The sequence below is a fragment of the Bidens hawaiensis genome, unplaced genomic scaffold (genome assembly GCF_021521415.1).
Source record: "Bidens hawaiensis isolate Kalapana, Puna unplaced genomic scaffold, B.hawaiensis_p1.1 tig00032146_1, whole genome shotgun sequence".
In the NCBI taxonomy this organism is placed as follows: Eukaryota; Viridiplantae; Streptophyta; class Magnoliopsida; order Asterales; family Asteraceae; genus Bidens; species Bidens hawaiensis.
In genome coordinates, this window is record NW_027495463.1 from 26,649 (window position 1) to 54,092 (window position 27,444).

The 27,444-nt window shown below is 41.8% G+C and overlaps 1 protein-coding gene and 1 pseudogene across 1 annotated transcript; one reads left to right on the forward strand and one right to left on the reverse strand.

The window, feature by feature from the left end:
- The first annotated feature begins 4,659 nt into the window (after positions 1 to 4,659).
- Positions 4,660 to 6,659, forward strand: LOC143583129 (pentatricopeptide repeat-containing protein At1g74630). Its single transcript, XM_077065525.1, has one exon. The coding sequence runs from the start codon at positions 4,660 to 4,662 to the stop codon at positions 6,613 to 6,615; it is 1,956 nt and encodes a 651-aa protein (XP_076921640.1). The 3' UTR covers positions 6,616 to 6,659.
- Positions 6,660 to 9,065: 2,406 nt separating this feature from the next.
- LOC143583133 (putative pentatricopeptide repeat-containing protein At3g18840 pseudogene) lies at positions 9,066 to 11,166 on the reverse strand (annotated as a pseudogene).
- Between the last annotated feature and the right edge of the window lie 16,278 nt (positions 11,167 to 27,444).

Consider the following 27,444-nt stretch of genomic DNA (forward strand, 5'->3'; position numbering starts at 1 on the left):
TTACGTGTGTGTTTGTTTAGGTCATTGTTGCACCACCCGCGGGCTATGACGGGCATGTTTAGTTAAGTTCCTTTTGTATGCGTCTTAGTCTGGTATCTATATACGGGCTAAATGGTCTTGAAACTTTTCTTGTAGGGTGTTATAAAGTTGGATAGCATTATAGTCGCTGACGAACACTGGTAGAATTATATCTTCACATTTAAAAGAAGAACACATATTTGTTTGATTCTTACATACATGTTATGTGGATTGTAAAGTAGAGTTCTTGAGAATGTGTGTATGATTTTGAAGTTGAAGATGATAGTTAATCTCTTCTTTTTAAATATTCAAAACTCAAAAGAAAAAGATGGTTAAAGTGTATTTTTCTCTTAATAATTGAGGTACGGACAAGACCAATCAATGAAAATATAAGGACAAAACACAAATAATTTCATATCTAATCAAATTTATTCTTTATTTTAACTTTTGCATTTGTAATTCAAACTTATCCGTTGAAATATTTATTATATATTTTCTATAGTACCTTCAAACACACACCCTGTCAGGGGTGTTCATGGTTCGGTTTGAAACCGTGAAACCGTCTAAACCGGCCATCGGTTTAGTTTAATGGTTTGTTTTCTTTCTTAACTTTTGGTCGGTTGGTTTGAAAATTTTTAAACCATACTGAATGGTTTGGTTTACGGTTTGTACCGAAAACCAACCGTAGAAAACCGGACCGCATGATTAAATTATATTTAATTTTTAAATATTATATGTATATATATATATATATGTGTGTGTGTGTTTGTTGTTACTAGGCATATTTAGATAAAAACTATTAGTTTTTATATGCATCACTATATACTCACAGTAAACAAAAATAAATGGGCTCAGGCCAAATCTAAAAAACACAAACCTTATAATTGGCGATGCATGTCTAGTTGTAAATTGGAAATTCAAAATTGGTGTTTTAAGTTAGTAAAAATATGTTGGTTAATTAGAGCATTACTATGATATATCAAACATTATTTTGGACATTTTGTATAAAATTCCAACATGTTTAAACCATGAAATTAAACCGGAACCAAACCGTTACTAACGGTTCGGTTTGGTTCGATTTAAGAGTTCAACGGTTTGGTTTCGGTTTACAAAAATAAAAACCGTTACTAACGGTTTGGTTCACGGTTTGCCCTAAAAACCGCGAAAACCGGACCGTGAACACCCCTACACCCTGCCTATGCATAGATTAAACGCGTATTGGTTGGTAACGGTCTCAACTAACGAATTGGCTGGTACTATCTTATCTTTTAACATTAATATATTTGTTTTTAGCGGTCCACAACTAATAGAATCGTAACAATGCACTTGCAGATCGTTGGAAAAGCGCTTTAACCAAAAAAAATCGCATTTTTTGTCGAAAAACTCAATCTGAACACCATCACTACCACCAATTCACTCACCACCACCACTTGAGCAGCACCAACCAACTGACGATAGTTATAGGATTCTGGCGACATTAATAATTGAGACTTTTACGATAAAAATGTTCCTAAAGGTCTGGTCTAAGATTACAAAGATGCTTGGGACGAAAAGGTTGAGTTTTCCAGTAAAAATGTGAGTTGTCCAGCCAAAAACGCTTTTCCGGTAGCCTGCAGGTAACGGGATTTGGATTCTATTAGTCGCGAACCGTTGGGAACAAATACGTTAAAAGATAGGACCATTACCAACCAATTCGTTAGTTGGAACCAACAGCGACCAAAAAATAATAGTTAGGATTAATAAATACCAATACTCGCAGATTAAACTTTGTTATCGTAAATGTTAACTAACAATAAACTATAATGATTGTGACTTGTGAGCAACAAACATAGTGTAATGCAAGGGACAAATAGAACTAGCATGGTAAAATTTTGATTGTATACTATTTTAATTTAAACTCAGATGTTTTAAGTTAGAAGATTCATTAATAACCTTTTGATCTCAACACTTTTATTATATATTTAGAGCACCTTTTATGCAAGATGGTGACAAATCTGTGAAGGACACTCGGTTGATGTGAATGAGATCAATGACTTGTGCTTATAGGCATAAGCGCCTTCCGTGAAGGATTGTAATAGAGGAAAAAGATAAGGAGTGGAAAGAGTTCAGGAAATTCGTTAGTGTTCGTTCGGGCGGGGTGAGAAAGCCGATGTGAATGAGAGATTTTATCTTACATTTTAAAATTCTACTCTATTATCAAAATAAATAAAATGTGAATGAACATATTATAAATTTAACAAGTAAACCAAAACTTACAAGTAAAAATCTTATGGAAAAAAAATATTAAAAGGTACAACTTTGAGGTGAAACCAATATTACCTTCTAAATATATTTACAAAATTTAAGAGTTTTTTATAGTTTTTGAAATGTACTGACAAAATTTAAAGCAGATAAAGTGTGTAGATTAGATGATCAGTCCTCATATGGCTTTTTTGACCCCTTTGTAAGAAAGATACATGTTGTTCTTCACATAAACATAAATAAAAAATTAATAATCTATTTTGCAATTAACTCAAAAGTATATGTATTTTAATACTCAACTATTATCATAACAATCCAAGCTCTTAATTTTTTTGATTTCATTTAAACAATCACAGAGAGTTCCAGGCATTTAAAAGTTATTTTATGGGTTAGCATTTATTTACTTTTCTTTACAAAAACTTTGAAATTATAAAAAATTCTAAAGTGTAAAAAACAAGTAGTCACTTAGATTATGGGTTACGTAAGCAAAAATAAACGAACATGAGACACAAGAATTAAATTCAGTCCGGACTAAGTTGACTTGTGTCCACATACGGCAACCACAAATTTATTATTGTTGAATGCTCTTTACCTTGTGAAAAAAGATTACACGTACAATATATGAATATGTAGACTAGTCAAGGCCTCTAGGGTTTGTAGCTTACGAAATAAGAAAGCATAAATGGTTAATAATAAAGAGATAACGGTCGGTCTAAAGACCTCTCATGTCTTCAATCTTCATGAAACCTAAAACATGTTTTCAACTAACCCAACCCAAAACCAGATCCAAGCCTCAACAAGCCCTAACACATTTTGTCTCTTTTATGTATTATCATGCATTCTTTTACCAAGTTTGGTGTAAAGGAATTAGGAAACCCGATATATATTTCGAAGTAATAAATTGTTAAGGATTAAGTTTCCTTTGGACCCGAGCATGGTAGGAGACCTAATCAAGTATTTCGAGAAGTTTACAGGGTTGAAAAGATGTAAGATGGCGGTCTTTTCTAAGGTGCAGCTAACTTATGGAGAGTTTGGGTTAGTAGGAACGCTATGGAGTTTAATGGGAAGTCGACCTTCAACCTAAAGATGGCGGAGATGATAAATGAAGATTTCTTTTGGATCAAGTTTAGGTCGAAGTTTTTTTTCCCTCGAGTGGGATAGATGGTCTGTTTTTGCTCTATGCTTGACCCATAAGTAGTTGATAGTTTTGATCTCCTCAATAATAAGGTGTTTAAAATAAGGCTTTTTCTTATTGAAAACCGCTTCATTTCAGGTCTTTCAAATATACCAAAAGGCCAAGTGGGAGTTGCTTATTTATTTTACATATGGATTGTATCACATAGAGGTGCACAGTTCAGTTCGGTTCAATTATTAGCCTCAACCGAATTAACCAATCGTCTTTCGGTCATCGGTTTTCGGTTCGGTTAATAATGAAAATCATACTTGGGGCTAAAATCTTTACTCACAAATACACGAATTGGTGATATAAAACATGAAATAGAGGTATAAAAGCTAAAAATTTATGAAAATATATTAATGATCCAGAGTTCACCAAGGTAAAAGAAACCGATAACAGGTTTCGGTTAACTTGATTTGATTTCGGAGTTAACCAATGTTAAAAAAACTTTCACAATCTAAGGACTTGTGATTTGCTATTTGCTCTATGCTTGGCCTATAAGTAGCTGATAGTTTTAAACTCCTCTTTAATTGAAGGTGTTTTCTTACTAAAAACCAATTCATTTAGGCCCTTTCAGGTACACCAAAAAGCCAAGTGAGGGTTGCTTATTTATTTCACATAAATTTTAACATATGGATTGTATCACATAGAAGTGTGCACGGTTGAGTTATTAGCCTCAACTGAATTAACCAATCGATTGTTTTGTCGATTTTTGGTTCAGTTCATTTAATAATCAAAATCATACTTGGGCCAAATCTTTTATTTCATATGAAATGATGGTATAAAACATGAATACATAAAACAAATGCACAAAGGCTAAAAATGCACAAATATAAATGATTCAGTTCGTATAACTTCAAATTAACCAAGGGTAAAACAATGACAACCGATATTAGTTAGTTTAATCAGTTTCAATTAACGGTTCAGTTATTATCCGCCATCAAATCTTAACCCATTTTGGTTTTCTGTTCAGTTCGGTTCATAACCAAATTCCTACTTGGGAAATTGATGCATAAATACATGAAATAGGTGTATAAAACTTAAAAGTATATGAATGTATAAAAAAAATATGAATGATTCAATTCCGCTAATTTTAATTAATCGAGGGTAAACGAACCCAAAAACCAATTTCAGTCAATTCAATCAGTTTCGATTAACGGTTTAGTTATTACTCACCCGTCAGGCGTCACATCTTAAAACTCCCCAACACAAACTCTTCACCCATGGCCGACCACCACCATTTAATCCTCTCACTCCTTCAACTCTGCAAAACCCTCAAACCCCTCAAACAACTCCACACCCACATCATCAAATCCGGCCTCCAATCGGATCAATTCATCACCGGAAACTTAATCCTCCATTGCACCACCACACTAATCACCAATGCACTACACTACGCCCACTCTATTCTCCATTATCACCCAAACCCAGATGCATTCATGTACAACACACTCATACGCGGATTCACAGACTCAAATAACCCACATAACTCACTCACCACATTCATCAACATGCAACGTAATAATATTAATAATAATATTATTATACGACCGGATAGTTTTACTTTTGCTTTTGTGATCAAAGCAGCAGCGAGTTTACAATGCTTTAACACCGGGATTCAACTCCATTCGCTGGCGATCACACACGGGCTCAATACCCATTTGTTCGTTTCGACCACGCTCGTCAGTTTATACGCGGAATGTGAAGAAATTGGGTGTGCACGTAAGGTGTTCGACGAAATGCCTCAGCCGAATGTTGTGGCTTGGAACGCGGTGATTACCGCGTGTTTGAGGTGTTTCGATTTAAAGGGTGCGGAGATTTTGTATAATCGGATGCCGGTTAGGGATATGGTGTCGAAAAATATTATGGTGTCCGGGTATATGAAGGCGGGAGACGTTTTTCGTGCGAAAAAGATGTTTTTCGATGAAATGGCGGTGAAAGACGAGGTTTCGTGGAGCACGATGGTTGTCGGATTTGCGCATAACGGGTGTTTTAACGAGGCGTTTGATTTGTTTGTGAAATATAGAGAGGTTGGGTTGAGACCGCACGAAGTGAGCTTGACGGGGATTCTCTCGGTTTGTGCGCAAGCCGGCGCCTTTGAGTTTGGGAAAATGTTGCATGGGTATATTGAGAAATCCGGGTTTGGTTCGATAATGACGATAAACAACGCGTTGTTGGATACGTACGCGAAGTGTGGGCATGTGGAGATGGCTCGTTTGGTTTTTAACCGAATGCCCGGGAGAAAAACGATAGTTTCGTGGACGACGATGGTGGCGGGATTGGCTATGCAAGGGTACGGCGAAGAGGCGTTGGAAATTTTTAATCAAATGGAGGGGTCGGGTATCGAACCGGACGGGGTTACGTTTATTTCCGTTCTATACGCGTGTAGTCACGCGGGTTTGGTCGAACACGGGTGTAACTACTTTTCGATGATGAAAACACGCTATAACATCGAACCGACATTCGAACACTACGGTTGTATGGTTGACTTATACGGTCGGGGTGGCGAGCTTGAAAAGGCTCGGGATTTCATAACCCAAATGCCGGTTAAACCAAACGCGATTATTTGGCGGACACTTTTAGGCGCGTGTAGTATTCATGGTAATGTTAACTTAGCCGAGCTTGCGTTAAAAAAGCTAGCCGAACTTGACCAGGACGACTCGGGTGACCATGTTTTGTTATCGAACATATACGCAGTTGCAGGAAACTGGAAAAACGTAGCGAGCGTGAGAAAGTCAATGAATAGTCAACGGCTCGCGAAAAGCCCCGGGTGGAGTATGATTGAGGTTGATAAAGTGATGTATAGTTTTGTTGCAGGTGATGAACGAAACGAGGTTGTAAACGAGGCGTACACGTATCTTAAAACGATGATGTCACGGTTAAGAGTTGAAGGCGGGTACGCCCCGGAGGTGGTCGGTAGTGTGTTACATGATATCGAAGACGAGGAGAAAGAAAACGCGGTTGTTACACATAGTGAAAAACTTGCTTTGGCGTTCGGGTTGTCAAGGTTATGTGGCGGGAAAGTGGTTAGGATTGTTAAGAATTTGCGGGTTTGTAAGGATTGTCATACGGTTATGAAACTCGTCTCGAAAATATTTAGGGTTGAGATTGTGTTGAGAGATAGGAGTCGGTTTCACTCGTTTAGTGATGGTTCGTGTTCTTGTAGAGATTATTGGTAAAACTTGGGTTTGACAATATTATTTCGTTCGTCCCAAAATGTACAGATAGACACGGAAAAAACCAAAAATTAACTTAACCTGAAAATTGTATTAAGCACGAACACAACATAAGTTTAGACATTTGGGTACATCAACATAAAATAAAAACTTGTGTCTATTGTCATAGTGATATATGTTTTAAGAAAATATATATAGTTTAAACATATAAAATAAAGGGTTACCTAATAGCACTATTAGTTTACATAAATATTATTTTATTTTATTATTCTTTAATGCTCAAAATAGGAATATATTAACAAAGATATTATCCAATTAAAATATAGACGCAAACAAACGGACAATAAGCTGTGCTTGTAACCCATTTAAATGCAAAACCAAACCTACTACTAAAAATAAAGTTATGGCTTTTTGATGGGGTGAATTATTAGGCTGTCCGGTATACTCCTCTCACACAAGTGAGGGGTCCTACGTGGAAGGATCATCACAGAAGGGTCTCAATGAAACACCGCCCCGCTCATACCCCCGTCACGTGTGGCTGCAATTTCTTTTTTGTTTTGTTTTTTTTTTCTGATAGCAGACAGTGGTGGTTGGGAGGTAGGAGGCGGTGGTCGAAGGATTATGATTAGATTGAAGATGAAGTTGGGTATTTTATATATGTTTTTTTAAAAACTTTTTATTTAATTACTTTTGTAATAATAGTGATATTAATATAATAAAGATATTGAAATGCTAAAATTATTAATAGTTAGTATTAATTTAAAATGTTACATAAATTGTATTAAATAAAAAATAAAAATAGAAATTGGAAAATGGTGGAGAATGAGACGAATGGTGTATACCCTTGGTTGAATGGTGATGTTGATTGATAAGGGAAAAGCTGACGTGATGCAGACGTGACGAATGAGAAGAATGATATTCAGGGGTGTATACCCCTTAGCCTTACGCACGACCTACTTAACTCTTTTTCAGAAACACGATATACTGGGAAACAATGGACATTCGTCCCCTACTTTATACACACTTTCTATCATTAAAGATCACAACAAAAGTGTATACATTCGTCCCAAAACATGATAGTTTGAGACTCCCTTTGAACACAACATTCAAAATCTTCAAACTTTAACTACAAACTGTTAAATAAATGAACCCGCTCATTATGCACACATCAATAGCACTAAAACCGTTTTACTCATCAAATTGAACCGATACTAACTAAATTCATGTTGATTCATCGTCGCAATGTTCGGGTTTTACCTATCGTTATTGGTGCCACAGTGGCACTTTTTATTATATTAATAGTTTTTCCGACATATATATTTGTTTTGACGAAATTCTTTTTTCCAGTTCCGGCACCGTAACTAGTCTAACAAATACTGACTGAACTCACAACGCAACACCCATGTTTTACTGATTTAATTTGTTTTAAATACATGAACTTGCCGATTTACCCTTGTCTGAAATGTGTTAATTTCCCGAAATTATTTTTCGGATTTTGTCCTGGTACCGTAAGTCTGTAACCCAGTGAACCGACAACAACCGAATTCGCACCAACTCGCTGCTGCAACACTCGAGTTTCACCAACCGAATAAACTACATTTCAAATATGTAATTCCTTTTCTATCATAAGCTACACGAGCGCCAATAAAACCACCTCACTCTATCATCAAAGATTGAGTAAATCAATCACTCTGAGTTTATTACTCATTGACACCCTTAAATCTCACTGTCACACCATTAAATCCGGTAACAATTACACAATATTCACATGCAATCAGCTCATACACTTATACTCCAAACATGGACTCATTAAACATGCTCACCAACTGTTTGACGAAATGCCTGAACGAAATGTTTTCACTTGGAACGCCATAATATTCGCTTATATCAAACGAGTATGAGTGTGAACGAAAGTCTTAAACTTAAATTTAAATTATGTTTTTTTACTGCTCCATTGTAGCTTTATGATATGTTCTACCACAAGTCCTATCCGCGCGCAGGAGGGGTACCAAATTGGATTTCTGACTTTCTGGACTGGAATTTCTTCAAACCCGTGCATACCCGCACGTCCCTCGGACACGAGTGCAGCTCCGAAAACCTAGACCCGGTTTTTTAAAAAAGCTAGCTAAACTTGACCCAAACAACATAAAGTTATAACTTGAGTATGTCACGTGTTTTCACTGGTTTACTCAAACACACTCTGTATTAATACGAACTTATTTTATCTTAATAATTTGTATATCAATACTTCAATATTAAAAATTAACCACAAATACAAATATATATACAACAGTTATGTTTAAACTATAAAAACTTTATCCTCATTTATCTTTCAAATTTTGATATATACTAACCAATCAATTTATCACATAAAAATTATATTTTAAGAATAAATATATAACTCAACTAGTTATACTAGTCAATCCCAAACCCGCTAAGTTGAACCGAACATGACCCGTTTAACTAAACCTAAAACACGATTCATATCATGTTAGAAGTTCGATGGCGTTAAAAACGAACTTGAATCTCTTCTTTTTCCTTCATTTCCATAACCAAAAACCGCAAAGCATCACACAAAGCTTCATTTTCGGCCCTACACGAGTCACCCGAAGTAAAACTATGAACTCGACTCCCGACATGAACCCAACTACAACCCGCAACTTTACCAACCTCATTCCCTCTCATCTTCTTCCTGATCCTCCCCATATCCCCCCACCGCCCTTCAGACGCATAAACATTCGCCAGCTGTACATACCGGGTCCCACTCTCCCCGCCAATCCTCAACATTTCATCCTCAACCACTCGTGCCAACTCAGCGTATCTGTGCAATTTACAAGCACTCAAAAATGTCCCCAATATTACCACATCAAGTTCTATAGGAATATTTTTCATAAACTCCATTGCTTGTTTTAACTCATTAGCCCTCCCATAAAGATCAATCATACACGCGTAATGATCGATTCCCGGTTCTATACTATACGTTTCCGTCATTAGTTTAAAATAATATTCACCCGTTTTAACCAACCCCGAGTGTCGACAAGCCGACAAGACCGCTATAAAAGTTACACTGTCAGGGGTAAAACCGTCTTTTACCATTTTATAGACAAGGTTAAATGTGTGTTCTACATAACCGTGGTGAGCAAAACCCGACATCATGACATTGTAAATAACCGAATCCTTAACGTGAAGTCGTTTAAATATCCTCTCCGCGTATACTATGTTTCCACATTTCGAATACATGTCGATTAACGAGCTTATAACTTTCACATTATTAATAATCTCGGTTTTTAATATGTAACCATGGGTTTGTTTTCCGGGATCTATAATCGCCTGCATCGCACACGCACCGAGCAACGTGGACCAGATTGAGTCATCAACTAAATTTGTTTCTAATTCTTGGTGTTTGAAAATGTGAAATAATTCAAACACATTTTCACAAGAGTTGCAGTTTAAGTAACCAGAAAACATTGCAGACCAGACAACCGAATTCTTTGACTTTAACGAGTCAAACACGCGTCTCGCGTGTAACATATTCTGTTGTGAACAATAACCCATAATCAACGACGTGGCGGAAAACATATTTTCGCTACCGGTTAGTGAATATACGGATTCTGCATACTTCATGTTACCGCATTTGCAGTAAACATCAACAATCCCACTACTAACAAACGGATTCGAATTCAAGTTTATCATTTGTTTCAATATTCTCGCATGAACTTCTTTCCCCAAATTCAAACACTTTAACGACGAACACGCGCTTAACACACTCGTAAACGTGTGTTCGTTCCATTCAAACCCGTTTTCCATCATACAACGAGCCAACTCAACCGCGTTCTCCCCAAACCCGTTTTGCGCATACCCCATAATCATCGTATTCCACGACACCGCATCGTTTAACTCATCCCGTTTTAAAAAAATCCCCATCGCCATATCGAGTTTCCCTTCCCTGCAACACGCAGCAATCAACGTGTTTTTCGAGACCACATCAACCGACGCGCACCCACACCCGTTAAACACATCACACGCTTCGTTAAAACACCCGGTTTTCGAATACATATCGACCAACGCGCTTACCGCAAACGTGTTAATATTGTTCCCGGTTTTCACCATAAACGAATGCAACTGTTTCCCGTATAACGAATCCTTTAACTTGGCATTCAAGTTACACATTCGGGTCAGCGAAAACTCATCAACCCGAGCTTCTTCATTCACAATATGCATCTGTTTGAATAAACGAACCGCCTTTGTTTCGTACCCTTCGGTGTTTGCATACCCAGACAACATTGTGTTATAAGTTACTGAATCTTTAAAAGGGGTTGCATTAAACAAGATTTCTGATTGATTTAAGTTATTGAATTTGATATAAGCGGATATTATGGCGTTCCAAGTGAAAACATTTCGTTCAGGCATTTCATCGAACAGTTGGTGGGCATGTTTAATAAGTCCATGGTTGGAGTATAAGTGTATGAGCTGATTGCATGTGATTGTGTAATTGTTACCGGATTTAATGGTGTGACAGTGAGATTTGAGGGTGTCAATGAGTAATAAACTCATGGTGATTGATTTACTCAATGTTTTTTATGATAGAGTGACGTGGTTTTAGTGGCGCTCGTATAGCTTATGATAGAAAAGGAATTACATACTTGAAATGTAGTTTATTCGGTTGGTGAAACCCGAGTGTTGCAGCAGGAAGTCGACGCGAATTCGGTTGGTGTCGGTTGACTTACGGTACCAGGACTAAATCCGAAAAATAATTTCGGGAAATTAACACATTTCAGACAAGGATGAATCAGCAAGTTAACGTATTTAAAACGAATTAAATCGGTAAAACCCGTGCGTTGCGTCGCAAATTCGATCAATATCTGTCAGATTTGTTAGACTGGTTACAGTGCCGAAACTGAAAAAAGAATTTCGTCAAAACAAAGATATATGTCGAAAAAAACTATTAATATAATAAAAAAATATCATTGTGGGACCAATAACGGTCGGTGAAACCCAAGCATTGCGACGACAAATGGGCATGGATTCAGTTAGTATCGGGTCGATTCGATGAGTAAAACGGTTTTAGTGTTATTGATGTGTGCATAATGAGCGGTTCATTTATTTGATAGTTTGCGGTTAAAGTTTGAAGATTTTGAATGTTGTGTTCGAAATTCATACCCAAAACTTCCAACCTACTACATGCGCCTAAAAGTGTCCGCCAAATAATCGCGTTTGGTTTAACCGACATTTGGGGTTATGAAATCCTTAGCCTTTTCAAGCTCACCGGCCCGAACGTATAAGTCAACCATACAACCGTAGTGCTCGAATGTCGGGCCAAGGTTATAATGCTTTTTCATAAGTGAAAAGTAGTTATACCCTTGTTCAACTACACCCGCGTGACTACACGCGTATAGAACGGAAATACCGTCTGGTTTAATACCCGATTCCACCATTTGATTAAAAAGTTTCAACGCTTCTTCACCGTACCCTTGCATAGCCAATCCTGCCACCATCGTCGTCCACGAAACTATCACTGTTTTCCCGAGCATTCGGTTAAATACCAAACGGGCCATCTCAACATCCCGCATTTCTTGAGTCGAGTCTAATGTACCAAAGAGTTGTCACTTCTTTATAAATCCTTGACTTTTGGAATAAAAATAAAAATCCACGTTAAAAATGCCAGGCCCGGCCCATATTTACTTGGGCCGGACCGGGTCTAATGTACCAAAGAGTTGTATAAAGATGTTATTAGTAGATTTGAGATCAATCTTATGTAGTCATATTGGGATACATTTTTTTTGTAAAAAGATCATCCAACAAATCCAACAAGATGAGGGTTGAGAGGATTGGTAAAGTAAAATGGCGTCTTATTCAACGTCATTTGAAGAACTAGCTATAATCTTCGTAACGTTTTTCTGAGCTTTAGAACAACTGTGAGTGAATTCATTTTATTTCTAAAGCTCAAGTAGTTTTTCAAACACAAGCTTGGCTTGTTTATCGTTTATTTTTTTCAACTATAAAAATTTAATATATATTATTTAGTTACTAGTAAATCTGGAAATACTCACATTCGTTACCAGATAGTATACTTACAAGGTTAATGAAAGATTCACTCAGTGGGGATGCTAAAACATTGATGTTTGTTAACATCTCGCCTGCCGAGTCAAATTTGAAGGAAACCCGCGAGTCTCTTATGTATGTCTTCATGGACCATCGATAGATGGTTCCGTTTATATATTTATACGGTTAATTGTTTTAATATTTGTGTAAAAATTAGGCATTTTATGAATTTACATTCGATCATTAATATCAATATACAATGGTGAGTGAATTCATTACCATAAGCTAAAACCAGATTTGAGCTTTATTTTTGCACATATAGGATTCTATAAAATATATTGGTTTTTATTAATCTCAACTATCGTCTTTTGGTCACTATCGGTCTCAACTAACGAATTGGCTGCTGACGGCCCCAGCTTTTAACTTATTTGTTCTTAACGGTCCGCGACTAACAGAATCCTAACGTCGTTAGTTTCAGGTCGCCGGAAAAATGTGTTTGGCCGGAAAACTCAAAATTTTTCCCGAAAACTCAACATTTTCGTACCAAACATCTTGGTAACCTTGCATCGGACCTTTAGGAACCTTTTTCTAGCAAAATCTCTAATTATTGAGGTCGCTGGAAACCCTAGAACCGTCATCGGAATCGGTAGATGGTGCTCAAGTGGTGGTAGTTGGTTGGCGGTGAGTCAATTGGTGGTGGTTGCGGTGTTCAGGTGGTGTTTTCAGGCAACAAACTTGACTTTTCCGGCCAAAAATGTTTTTCCGACGATCTGAAACAAACGGCGCTAGGATTCTGTTAGTCGCGGACCATTATGAACAAATACGTTAAAAGTTGGGATCGTCAGTAGCCAATTCATTAGTTAGGACCGGCAGTGACCAAAAGACAATAGTTAGAAGTAATAAAAGCCAATATACCAAAGAATAATAGTAGCAAAATATTTAAATGAATTGTAGGAAACCTTTGTTAGACAAGGAAGTGACAATACAAAAACCTTTTGGGTTGACATATTCTCATTTCTCACACATTATGTTAACTGTTGGTTTTTGAACTTCCAAATCCCACACACTTGTTTGCACAAATACTTTATGTTTTTATGAAATGTAAAATAGTAACTTAAAAGGGTCAATTTTGTTTTAATAAAAGTTGTTTATGCATTGTATTGTGTATTTTTTAGTTTGCCAATTTTTCTAGTCCATTTAATGATTCAACCAATTCACATTACTACACTGGTTTTAAGGCTGTCATTTTTATCCGAAACCTAACCCGAAAAAACCTGTACCCGAACTAACCCGATCCAAAAAACCAAAACTCGAGGAAAGACTAACCCGAACCCAAACCGAAGTAATTCGGGTTAGTTCTTGGGTTTGATTTATAAGTTTTGGGTCAACCGAAAAACCCGAATAAACTTTTAGTTTTGAAATTAAATATATTTTTAGGTAGAATAGGCTTGGTCTTAATCACTAAAGTTATCAAAATATGAGCCTAATTAACTGTTGTTATTCAAACTATTATGGATCGATTGTTTATTGTTAATTTATGTTTTCCATTTAATACTAATAGCAACCGTAATCGAACAACCAAATCACGTCTGGTGAAGACGATTATGGTTCGGTTAGTTACTTAGTTTTACTTTTCTTTTAAATTGTTTTATGGCTTTATGTTGGTTTATTATTGATTACTAGCTTATGTACCCGTGTGCAACATGGGTTGAAATGAATAAATTTATTCAAACGACGACACTATATGAAATACAAAAAATGTGTTGAACTGTTTGTATAATTATGTATTAGACGGTATATTAAATTACATATTAAACAATATGAAAAAATATATACATACATGTTGGAAATTCCTAAATCTCTAAATATTTCTATATATACAACATTTATTGTTTTTTTAACGTTACCTTATCTATCTCTACATATATATTATTATGTCTTCATTTTTATCTTTGTGTTCTTAACAACGAATGTAGAATATCAAACTGTACAAAATACATATGACTACCCATTTGGCTTCCTCTTTGATTTCTCGTTAGGATATTAATATGGTATAGTTTTCTTTTGAACCTTAAGGTGCCATGACACAAATCAAGCGCCACAACAATCCTTTTATTTGTTATACCAAACATAAATTCAATATACTCACTTGGTAATTAAAAAACATATAGTGAGTAATGAAGAGGTATGTACCCGCCTCAACAACGAACGAGGCGGGTCAACCCACAAGATAAAGACAAGAAGCTTGAAATCAAGACATTATGAAGGCAATAAGCCAAAACCTATGCGCATGGCGCATACCACACATGCTCAGGCATCATATGCCCAGGCACCACACATGCTCAGGCATCATATGCCCAGGCACCACATATGCTCAGGCATCATATGCCCAGGCATCACATATGCGCGCGGCGCATCAGCGCGCGGCGCATATCACATTTGCGCATGAAACATCTGCGCGTGAGAATAAAGAGAAGACCTCGCGCATCCTCAGGATAGGCGCGTATCACACATGCACATAATCAACCTCATCCTTATCCAAATCAGGATTAGGGCAACCCTGATTGTGCACGTCAGACAACCTTCCAGAAGGTATCATTTTAAGGAATAAGAATATGCTGATGTTGACAGCTGCCAAATGAAAGGTGGACAACTCAGCATGACACATGTGCTACCACGTGATTACAACCAATGAGAAAGCACCAGGTGTCCCAGAGGACACGTGGCGCAGAGCAATTGGAGGAGGCCAACAAGGCTGAGCCCAATCAGTGGAAACCCTAGCACTATAAATACAGCATCAACTCCACAAGGAAGGATCATCATATCACATTCAATCATATTCAATTACATTCAATCACAGACAGTTACAGCCAGTAACATACAATCACATCAAATTATAGAGTATTCAGCTATTAAGCAATACTCTCCAGAATTCCTTACTCTCACATATTATTATCTTCTCCACAAATACTTATTCTCACACCGGAGGGTTACCCCAAAGAGGACCCCTCTGTCCCTTTCTGAGGGGTAAGTTGACGGTGCTGTTCATTTTGTAGGTGGAAGAACACAGATCCAAGAGAAACCATCGGTGAAATAGCATAATCACACCCGAGGAAAGTAGATCGTCTACCAGTGAGTCGATCCACGTTTCTTCATTGGCGCCATCCACTGTTACAACGGCAATCAGATCTCATCAGATCTATATATAAAAACAAATTTTCACCATGGTTTCTGGCGTTCATAACGTTGATCAAGCTCTGGAGGATATTGAACGTGAGGATGTTAATGAGGGACAACAGTTTCTGAGGGCGCAGCGTGATTCTACGCGCGCCACCAGTAACCGTCCTTTCATCACAACTCCTCATGGCCAGACTGAAACTCCTCCAGACGATCTTACGTTACAAAATCTTGCCGGCGCGAAACAAAAAGGACCAATGGGTCCAGAAGATGAAGCAAATGATCCTAAAGAATGGCTCATAAACGAGCAGCGGCGTCTAATGGACAAGTACAATGAGATGGTCAAACAGAAAAAGCTAGCCGACTTAACACAAAGGCAAGCGTTTGATAAGCAAACTGTTCATGGAACGAAAAGGCCGCGCGCGCCGGAAGAAGGACATTCTGTTCACACTGCACACACTGAGTTCAGTGATGAAGAAGTGCACAGCATGAGGAAGACGCGAGATACTCATGCAGGAGGCTCACAGCTCCGCGCGCCTGTGAACATGGCGCCTGGAGCCAGAGCCGATCTGGATCTGCACATACCGTACAGCCCACCAGTTAGAGGGCAAGTGGACGTAACCACACCGTACAGACCAGCCATCTTGGTGAAACATTCAAAGTTCACTGAGCGCATCGCGAAGGCTCCCATCCAGCACAAAACCAAGATGCCAAGTGGTTTGGGTAAATATGACGGCACAACAGATCCAGACGATTTCTTGCAAGGTTTTTACAACACGGGAAACCTAGAGAGCTGGACGATGCCAACGTGGTGTCACATGTTTGCTCGCTGCCTCACGGGCGCGGCGCGTGTCTGGTTCGAGAGCTTGCCGACTGGGCAAATTGATGGGTTCGAGGAACTATTGGAAAAGTTCCAAGCCCACTTCGTACAGCAGCGCAGACACACGCGCGACCCTGATGACATCATGCACTGCGTGCGCAGGAATGATGAAACGATTGAAGACTACATCACTCGTTTCAATCAGGAGTCTCTGGCAATCGGAGGTATAACTGAGCAACTCCTGCGCGTGGCCTTTATACAAGGCGCGCGCAGTGATCAACTCCGCCGAGCTCTCGTAAGCAGAGATGGCATGCCCACCACGTGGGCCAAGTTAATGGAAGCATCGCGAGTTTTCGCGAGGAATGAAAAACAAATTGCCCAAGATAAGGCAAGAGAAAGAGCGCATCAAGCTGAGTCACCGCGCAGCAAAGAAAAGAGGGGCAAACAGAACTCTGTATGGTCCAGGTTGCAACCAACCAGTTTTTCTTCCGCAGAAAAGCAGGCGCAACCGAGCTCACCCCAGCCCCAAAAAGACGTTCGTAGTCGCGGGGAGGGTGACAAGAGGGAAGGCGGCAGAGATCCTAGCAGACCTCTGCCAAGAATATGGACTCCCCTCACTAAAACGCCTTCACAGGTGTTAAGCACTGAGAATGTCCAATTCAAAAGCCCCAAGCCACTACACTACAAGGGACCATCAGACAGTGGCAAGTACTGTGAATTTCACAAATCCACAGGGCACAACACTGATGCATGCCACCACTTGAAGGATGCAATTGAAAAGGATGTGAAATCAGGCAAGCTGGCTCACCTGGTGAAAGACTCAAGACCAGAAAACGAACAACCAGGAGCCTCAGCCAGCAAAAAGTACAAAAGAATTTGTGTAGCCGAGGGAGGAAGGCAAGGGCAACTATCAAGAAAGAGAAGCGCGCAAATCCAAGGAGATTGGCGCGAGCAACAAGTCATCTTCCCAAGAATCAGGGGAGGCCCTTCCATCAGCAGTCCTCTTGTCATCACTACACACATTGCTCATTATGAAGTGTCAAAAGTCCTGGTGGACACTGGCAGCGAATCAGACATCATGTATGAGCAATGTTTCAGGAAACTGGATCCGGCAGACCAGGCAAGGCTTGAAATTGTGAATGCCCCGATCTCGGGTGTTTCAAATGAAATCATTCATCCCCTAGGTCAAATACAATTTGAGCTAACTATGGGGGATGAAAAACACAAGCGAGCTGAAGTTGTCAACTTCTTGGTCTTGCCCACCACTTCATGCCACAATATGATCTTGGGTAGGGAAACGATTGCCCAATTCAACGCCATACCGTCGCCAGCGCACGGCGCATTGGGGTTCCCAACACCAACAGGTGTAACTTTTGTATACCGAGATCATTTGTGCGCAGTGACAAGTACTCCGCAGGAGGGGAGAATGAAACTTTCAATGGCAGACAACGCGCCAGAGGAATGGATTCTCAACCCAAAATTCCCGGAGCAGAAAATCACAATTGGCGCTACGATATCAGACGACACGAGGTTGAGAATGAAAAGGTTGCTCACAGCCTATATGTCGGTCTTCGCGTGGCAACACTCGGATATGACTGGGGTTCCGCGAGACCTGGCGCAACATTCTCTCAACACGTTCAAGTCTATAGAGCCAATTGCTCAAAAGAAGAGAGTCATGGGGGACGAGAAGGCGAGGGCCATGAATGAGTAGGTTGAGGATCTATTGCGCGCAAACATCATCCGCCCGATACGATACCAGACATGGGTAGCCAATCCTGTGATGGTAAAGAAAAGTAACGGGTCGTGGAGGATGTGCATTGACTTCAAGGACCTCAACAAAGCGTGCCCAAAGGATTGTTACCCCCTCCCAAACATCGACGCAAAGGTGGACTCCGTGGCGCCATTCAAACTCAAATGTTTCCTGGATGCCTACAAGGGCTATCACCAGATTCAAATGGCACCACAAGATGAGGACAAGACCGCCTTCAGAACCGACAAGGGTGTTTTTTGTTACACAAAAATGCCCTTTGGTTTGAAGAATGCGGGCGCAACCTACCAAAGACTTATGGATGCTGTTTTCAACGAGCAGATTGGAAGAAACCTAGAAGTCTATGTGGATGATTTGGTGATCAAAAGTAGGGAGGAAAAGCAAATGCTCAAAGACATCGAAGAAACCCTTGGCCGCCTAAAGGAAGTTAACATGAAGCTCAATCCGAGCAAATGTACTTTCGGCGTACTAGAGGGAAAATTCCTAGGTGTAATGGTCACCAAGGATGGTTTCAAGGTGAACCCTGAGAAGGTGGAGGCCATCCTTGACATGCCCTCGCCATCCACCATGAAAGAAGTCCAGAAGCTGAATGGTAGATTGGTTTCAATCAACAGGTTCCTAGCGAACCATGCAAGCAAATCTACCCCATTTGTCAACACATTGAGGAATTGCTTAAAGAAAAGCCAATTCAAATGGACTCCTGAGGCCGAGCAAGCTTTCAGGGAGATTAAAGAATGTTTGATAAATCTACCCGCGCTCACAGCTCCACTTCCTGGTGAAACTTTGACATTATACCTATCAGCAGGAGAGCGCGCCATCGGCGCAGTATTATTGGTGGATCGCAAGGGAATCCAAACGCCAATATACTATGTGAGTCGGGTGCTGACAGATCCTGAGACGCGCTACTCCATCATGGAAAAGTTAGTTTTATCACTAACACACGCGTCGCGCAAGCTTCATAGATATTTCAATGGTCATCCCATTGAAGTTCTGACTGGTTACAACATCCAGCAAGTTTTGCGGCGCCCCGCGCTCTCAGGAAGGCTGACAAAGTGGGCGCTGGAATTAGGCGAGCACACGATCGCCTATAAGCCCCGTCCAGCAATAAAGGGACAAGTCTTGGCTGATTTCATTGCCGAGGTCCCCGAAGGAAGAGTTGAAGAGGCGCAGCGCGAGGTAGACCCTCCGCGAGCCAATGATGAAGAAAATGTTTGGAGATTGTTCACTGACGGAGCTTCAAACAATGAAGGGTCCGGCGCAGGCCTCAAACTGGTGGATCCAGAGAATCATGAATACACTTACGCCATCAGGTTGGACTTCAAGAGCACCAACAATGAGGCTGAGTATGAAGCCCTGCTGGCTGGCCTGCGCATCGCGCAGAAATTCGGAGTTAAAAAGCTAGAGGCCCATGTTGATTCATACTTGGTAGCAGCACAGGTCAATGGCCTTTATGATGCCAAGGAGAACACCATGCCTCTATATCTGGAGCAGGCGAAAAAGCTCATTGAGCAATTTGACTGCTTCAGAATCATTCATATTCCGCGCAGTGAAAACAAATCTGCAGACGCGCTGAGTAAGATGGCATCAACCAGTTTTGATCACTTTGGCAAAGATGTCAGGGTAGAAGTAATGAGCAACCCGTCGGTGGTAGCGAAGTCTGTCCTGGTAACTCATACAACCCCTTCATCATGGATAACTCCAATAATGGAATTCTTGAAGGAGGGAAAGGTACCAGATGATCGCGCGCAAGCGAGGAAGATAAGACACAAGGCGCAGAACTATGAACTGCTTGATGGTACATTATATCGACGCTCTTATCTTGGGCCGCTCATGAAATGCCTAGATGCTGAGGAAGCAAGCTATGTGATCAGAGAGATACACGAAGGAATCTGTGGAATACATGCTGGACAGCGCATGGTGGTTGCCAAGGCAATGAGCGCAGGTTACTATTGGCCTGGCATGTACTTGGACGCTCTAAAAGAGATCCAAAAATGCAAAGCATGTCAGAGCTATGCGCCAAACACCATGCGGCCAAAGAACAACTTAATTCCAGTGACCTCCGCATGGCCTTTCCACAAATGGGCAATCGATATTGTGGGTCCCCTACCGCAAGCGCCTGGGCGAGTAAAATTTTTGGTAGTGGCAGTAGACTATTTTACAAAATGGGTCGAAGCCAAGCCACTAGCAAAAATCACAGCCGAAGCGATGAAGCAGTTTATCTGGAGCCACATCATATGCTGTTTTGGCTTGCCCATGGAAATTGTGAGCGATAATGGCAAGCAATTCACTGACAAGAAGATATCCAGCTGGCTCAAGGAATTGCGCATCAACCAAATCTTCACTTCGGTATATCACCCTCAGGGGAATGGCCAAGTGGAGCGCGCGAATCAAAGCTTGTTAAATGGGCTGAAGAAAAGGTTGGAGGGAGAATCCCATTCTTGGGTTGAAGAGCTACCTAATGTCCTGTGGGCACACAGGACATTAAGCAAAACCAGCAATGGCGAATCCCCGTTCAGCCTAACCTATGGAACGGAGGCATTGATTCCAGCAGAAATTGGATGCCCATCCCATAGAGTGCTCATGATGAGCAAGATTGATAACGAGCGCGAAAGAAGGTTGGATCTCAACTTACTTGAAGGGCGCAGAGAGGCGGCTATCATCAATGAGGCCAAATACAAGAAAAAACTGGAAAAATATTACAACCAGCGTGTGAAAGAATGCCACTTTAAGAAAAATGATTTTGTCCTTCGCAACAATGAAGCTAGCCGCGCGATACCCCCGGGAAAAATGTCCCCCAATTGGGAGGGACCTTATCAAATCTCAGAAGAATTGGGGAAAGGCGCATATGCTTTAAAAGATTTGAATGGAAAGAAGATCCCGCGCGCATGGAACGCGGCACAGCTTAGAAAATGTTTCATGTAAATGTCAAGTTTGTAATCAAGGCTTTTTAAGCCATTATGAATAATGAAACGCGCTATCTTCTCTTAATGTGGATTCTATTACCTTTTGCATACATGTTTCACACTTCCCTTTATTAATTTTGAGCAATATGATAACATTGTATTGACATCAAAATGAAATAAAACGAAGTAAAACATACATGCGCGATCTTCAAGCTCAAACGAGTTAACGAGTCTTAACTCTAAAACGTCAGGGCCTTAGCCCAATTATACTACCTTTTGCATACATGTTTCACACTTCCCTTTATTAATTTTGAGCAATACGACAACATTGTATTGACATCAAAACAAAATAAAACGAAGTAAAACATACATGCGCAAACGCGTTAAAGAGTCTTAACTCTAAAACGTCAGGGCCTTAGCCCAATAATTTGAGCCTTAGCTCAAACAACTCACAACATCCATCCTGCATGCTGCGCAGACTGACCATAAAATACCTAAACACAACTAAGGCAAAGCAAACGCCAAAACATAGTTGTTAAGGTCTCAGGTCGAGGTCGCGCATAAAATTGTAATGGATATCTGAGTAACACACTGACGCGTAAGGCTAAAAAACTCATAATTCCATAAACGCGCGATACCGTCGCGCAAAAGAGGAATAATGAAAGCGCCAAGACACGTGTCAACATAATCAAGATATGGCAAAGTCACTTACAATATGACAAGGGTTAAGTATAATAAATTCCTTACAACCTTGTTCTTATTCCAACGTGCAAGCATATCTTATATTCAACATGCAATATAAAGAGATGAATGGGGAATGCGCAAGATGCGAAGAAGGGAAAAGCAAAATTTCATTACAAAAGCGATTGAAATTTACAAGTTTACAAGATGAGAAACAAACTACAAAAAAAAAAAAAAAAAAAAAATGAAGGGCTTCTCAAGTCTCCACGTTGATATCAGCCTCTTCATCATCCTCATCATCGCCCTCGGCATCTGGCGCAGCCTGCTCCTCTTCATCTCCAAACTGACCATAGTCAAGTTCTTCATCTTGAATGGAGTCTTCTAGCACAACAGTGTCAGGAGCGGATCCTTTGGCCACGCCAGAGCCGCTAGCAACGCCAGCATTCGCCGCGCCATCATCGCCGCCACCAGCCCCTTCGCACTCGTCAAGTAATTTCTTTAGCGCGACGAGATCGGGCTGGTCAGCAAGCGCGGATATCTGCAAATCATAAGCAAAAATATGAGTACAAAAAGACTTAGAAAATAAGTCAAGGTAATCTCATTAAGGTTAAAATACCTGCGCAAGGATGGGAATGGGAGTGTTCATGTACTTCTCCCCCATCGCGGTCATTTCCGCGCAGGCAGCGTTGCTCTGATAAGGGTACTCGGATGGGTTCTTCTTCAATATGCCATATTCATAACCATCCGTGAACCCTTCAGCTCGGCCCACCAAGCGCGCGGCAGCGTTGCAATCCATCACCAGGGCTTGAAACTCGTCTGAGTATTTCATCGCGAAAGCGCAACGAGTCATGCCCTGTGAGATTAGCCATTGGCGATCCTGCGCGAGGCCAGCAACAGACGTCTCGAGGGCAGGAACCTGAGAGTTTAATAACTCAACAGTTTCCTTAGTTTGTTTTAGCTCCTCTTTGTCGGACGCTGCTGCCGCCAAGATTTCTTCTATTTCCACCCGCGCAGCATCAAGTGCTTCCTGGCTAGACGCTGCCGTCGCTAGGGCTTCATCTTTATCGGCCTGCGCGGCCGCCAGCTCCCTCTTCAGGCGCGCAACCTCACTCTCCATTGATGATTTTTCAGTTATAGACTGGACAAGAGCTTGGTCACGCGCCTCCGCCTCAAGCTCCAACTCGCGCGCTCGGCGCGAGTACTTGGCCGCGTCCGCCTCCGCCGCCTGCAGCTTCTCTCGCGCAGCCTGAAGCTCATGACCGCGCTTCACGAAGGCGCTGTTGGCACTGGCTCTGTTCTCACTGAGCTCGGCTTGGAGCTTCTCAGCTCTCTCGCGAGCATCAGAAAGATGCCAAGCAGACACCTTAGCCTCTTGCTTGGCTTCCGCAAGAGCATCACGTACTTTTACGTAATCAGAGCGAAGCTCTTGGGAGGCAGCAAAGAAGGCCGACCCAGCAAACATATGGTCGTTGAGCAGGTCGTCGCGAGCGCGGTCCTCCTGGAACCTCCTTTCAGATGGAGGCACAGCATGAGCCCAGAATTCCGCACACACACCCATGGACTGAAAGGTGCTGTCTTCAGTAATATTCCATCTCGAGCGGTAAATGTGATCGGATTCCTGCAAAAGCAAAGTAATTATCTAAGTTATCAAAACACTAAGATGGAAGTCCGCGCAGCGGAACAAAAATTAACCTATACCTGCGGGGATGAAGCAGAAAAGTCAGCGCAAGCCCCACGAGAAGGCTCCGCCGCGAAACCTCGTGGCGCTGCAGGGCTGGCGCGGGCGCCTGCGGAGTCTTCAACTTCAAACTCCTCACCCTCCTCTGAAATAGGCCTCTTCTCCTGAGACCTAGAATCAAAATCGGTCTCGCAGGGAGGGCTGTGCGCAGGAGGAGGTGAGGGAGGTCTCGACGCCGCCAAGTCGGCGCGCAAAACGGCCTCCTGCTCCTTAGTAATGCCGATGAGGGGAGATTCATCGCTTGCAGGAGCAGGAGCAGAGCCAACGGCGCCAGGAGTGCTGCCAGAAGCTTGTGCGCCAGCTACGGCTTCTGTGAAAATATCAACAAAAAGAAATGGTTAAGGACTTGATCTAAAAGAAAGTCATAAAACAAGAGCGCAATACGTACCTTGGCGCAACTCCGTTCGCGAAGCAAACATCGCCATGAAGTCCATTCTACCCTTCTTTGAGGGTAAAACAGGGGACTTCGAAGCGACCGCCGGCGCAGCCTCGGCATCTTGTTGCGCTGTCGCCGGCTCTACAAACATTTGAGTGAACAAAGATTCATTAGTAACTCTATCAGAATCGCGCTCATAGAACCATAAAAGATAAGCAAAGGATAACAAAGTATACCTGTCGAAGGCGCAACACCGCTTCCCTTTTCCGCAGCGCGAAGGGAGGAGCTAGTGGCACCATGCCTCAGGTGGACAGGTGGTCTGCCTACTTTTTTAGGCAGGGAAGACAAGGAAACCTTGGTGGTAAACTCCTGGGTTTTCCCAAATCCCCCCGCCTGAGTAGGAGGGTCCTGAACAACAGGGGCAACATCTTTTTTCTGCTTCTTACTGGCCCCTGCGCCAGTTTTCCCCTTAGCTTTACGCTTTAGTTGGGGCGCCTCCTCTTCCTCCTCCTCTTCCGCGAGCTCCAGCTCGTAATTTTCAAGCGCATCTACAATACATACAACAGAAGTGTTAGCAAAATTTGGTATTATAAAGGAAAACGCATAAGTACAAAGGCTTACCAGGCGCATCGCTGTCGAAGACAAATCCCAGATCAACAGGGATGAACATGTCATCAAAGCGATCCGGGAAACCAACCTCCCCAGCGCCGAGCGCGACGGAGCCACCCTCCATATGCTCATCATATGCGGCGTGGATGTACTCCTTGGTGACTGCACAAAACAAGTCAAATGATATCAGCAAAAACAATTATATTCGCGCAGAAGTAAAACAATGAGATTAACTTACATAACCCGTCGACTTGGATAACGGGCTCAAGCGCGCTGTCCGCCCACCTCTTGCTCATACCAACCCCCACCAGCGCCTCCTCACAAATGTTCTTGGCGGGGGATGGTTCAGCGGTCAGCTTATTAACCCAGGCGCCAGTTGGGTTCTTGAGGACACCCACATCCGCAGGCGCAGAAGAAATCGCGCGCATAGTCATGCGGATGGGGATCACACCAGCCCTTATATAGAAGAACCTCTCAGACCAGTCATGAAGGCTCTTGAATGAAACAGTGGAGCACTTCACTTTCTGACTGCGAGGAACGAAGGAGAACCAAGAATCTTGGATCTTGGGCTTATAAAAAAATTGAAAGCGCCGAGGGGTGGGCTCCTCGCGCTGGGATTTGCACATGAACTCAAAGTGAGTCATGCGCACAAGTCCAAACGGATGGACTTGGGATATATGAATCCCATAGAACTGAAGCAGTGCACCCACAAACCTTGTCATCGGGAGACGAAGGTTGCAGTGGGTGAAAAAATGGCTATATAGGGATATATAGCCGGTAGGCGGGTCCGCCGCCGTTTGCCCGGCCACAGGCAACATGCAGCCAAACAGGGTGGGAAAACCCTGAGAGGCGATAAGGCTGTCAAGATCAGCCTGCCTCAATTTGCAGGGGATTTCATTCCACCTCTTCACCGCCTTGGTCCTCCCTACCTCCTCCGATGAGCCCTCAGCAGCCTTCTTCCCCTTGCCGGTCTTCTTCAATGTAGACATTACTAACGATTTTCTACGGCAATGGATGGGGGAGATTGTATTGTCTGAACTATCAGACATACAACTGTAAAATCAAACAAGGGAAACTTCTGAAGAACAGATAGCTGGAAGCAGAACAAGGGTAATCGGAATACAAGGAAAGAAAGAAAAGAGCTATGAATATTAAACAAGAAGATGAAGGATAAAAAGACTAAGGGCTGGCTTTTATAGGCCCAGGAGAGAGAAATTTTGGTGCTGAACGGACTTCACGCGCCCCCACTCGCAGGTCTTGGCCAATGCGAGCGCGACACGTGTCCCTGACACTGTGTGAGGGGACATGAAAGGAAACTATACGGCTGCTGCCAGAGTTCACGCGCCACCACTCGCAGGAACAGACCAACGCGAGCGCGACACGTGTCCCTGACAGCATGTGAGGGGACACGAAAGGCAACTGTAGCACCTCGAGCACACGAAAGGTCTGACACGTCTCCATCACTGACCCACGTCAGCAACAACCAACCACGTACAGAGACGATTCGTTTGCAGCCAAAAGGATAGAATTTCGCGCAACGATGAATAATAAGAAGAAAAAGACAAACCCCTACAAAAAGAGCAAACTATAGTCTAATATCTATCTTACCTTGCTCGCGCGAGACAAGACACACATTAGACTGGGGGGGCTTGAAGAGGTATGTACCCGCCTCAACAACGAACGAGGCGGGTCAACCCACAAGATAAAGACAAGAAGCTTGAAATCAAGACATTATGAAGGCACTAAGCCAAAACCTATGCGCATGGCGCATACCACACATGCTCAGGCATCATATGCCCAGGCACCACACATGCTCAGGCATCATATGCCCAGGCACCACATATGCTCAGGCATCATATGCCCAGGCATCACATATGCGCGCGGCGCATCAGCGCGCGGCGCATATCACATCTGCGCATGAAACATCTGCGCGTGAGAATAAAGAGAAGACCTCGCGCATCCTCAGGATAGGCGCGTATCACACATGCACATAATCAACCTCATCCTTATCCAAATCAGGATTAGGGCAACCCTGATTGTGCACGTCAGACAACCTTCCAGAAGGTATCTTTTTAAGGAATAAGAATATGCTGATGTTGACAGCTGCCAAATGAAAGGTGGACAACTCAGCATGACACATGTGCTACCACGTGATTACAACCAATGAGAAAGCACCAGGTGTCCCAGAGGACACGTGGCGCAGAGCAATTGGAGGAGGCCAACAAGGCTGAGCCCAATCAGTGGAAACCCTAGCACTATAAATACAGCATCAACTCCACAAGGAAGGATCATCATATCACATTCAATCATATTCAATTACATTCAATCACAGACAGTTACAGCCAGTAACATACAATCACATCAAATTATAGAGTATTCAGCTATTAAGCAATACTCTCCAGAATTCCTTACTCTCACATATTATTATCTTCTCCACAAATACTTATTCTCACACCGGAGGGTTACCCCAAAGAGGACCCCTCTGTCCCTTTCTGAGGGGTAAGTTGACGGTGCTGTTCATTTTGTAGGTGGAAGAACACAGATCCAAGAGAAACCATCGGTGAAATAGCATAATCACACCCGAGGAAAGTAGATCGTCTACCAGTGAGTCGATCCACGTTTCTTCAAGTAAAAAAATAGAACTATATAAAACGTATAATCAATATAGTCAGTTGGTAACTTAAAAGGTTAAGTTTCATTCTATATTATGGAAATTTC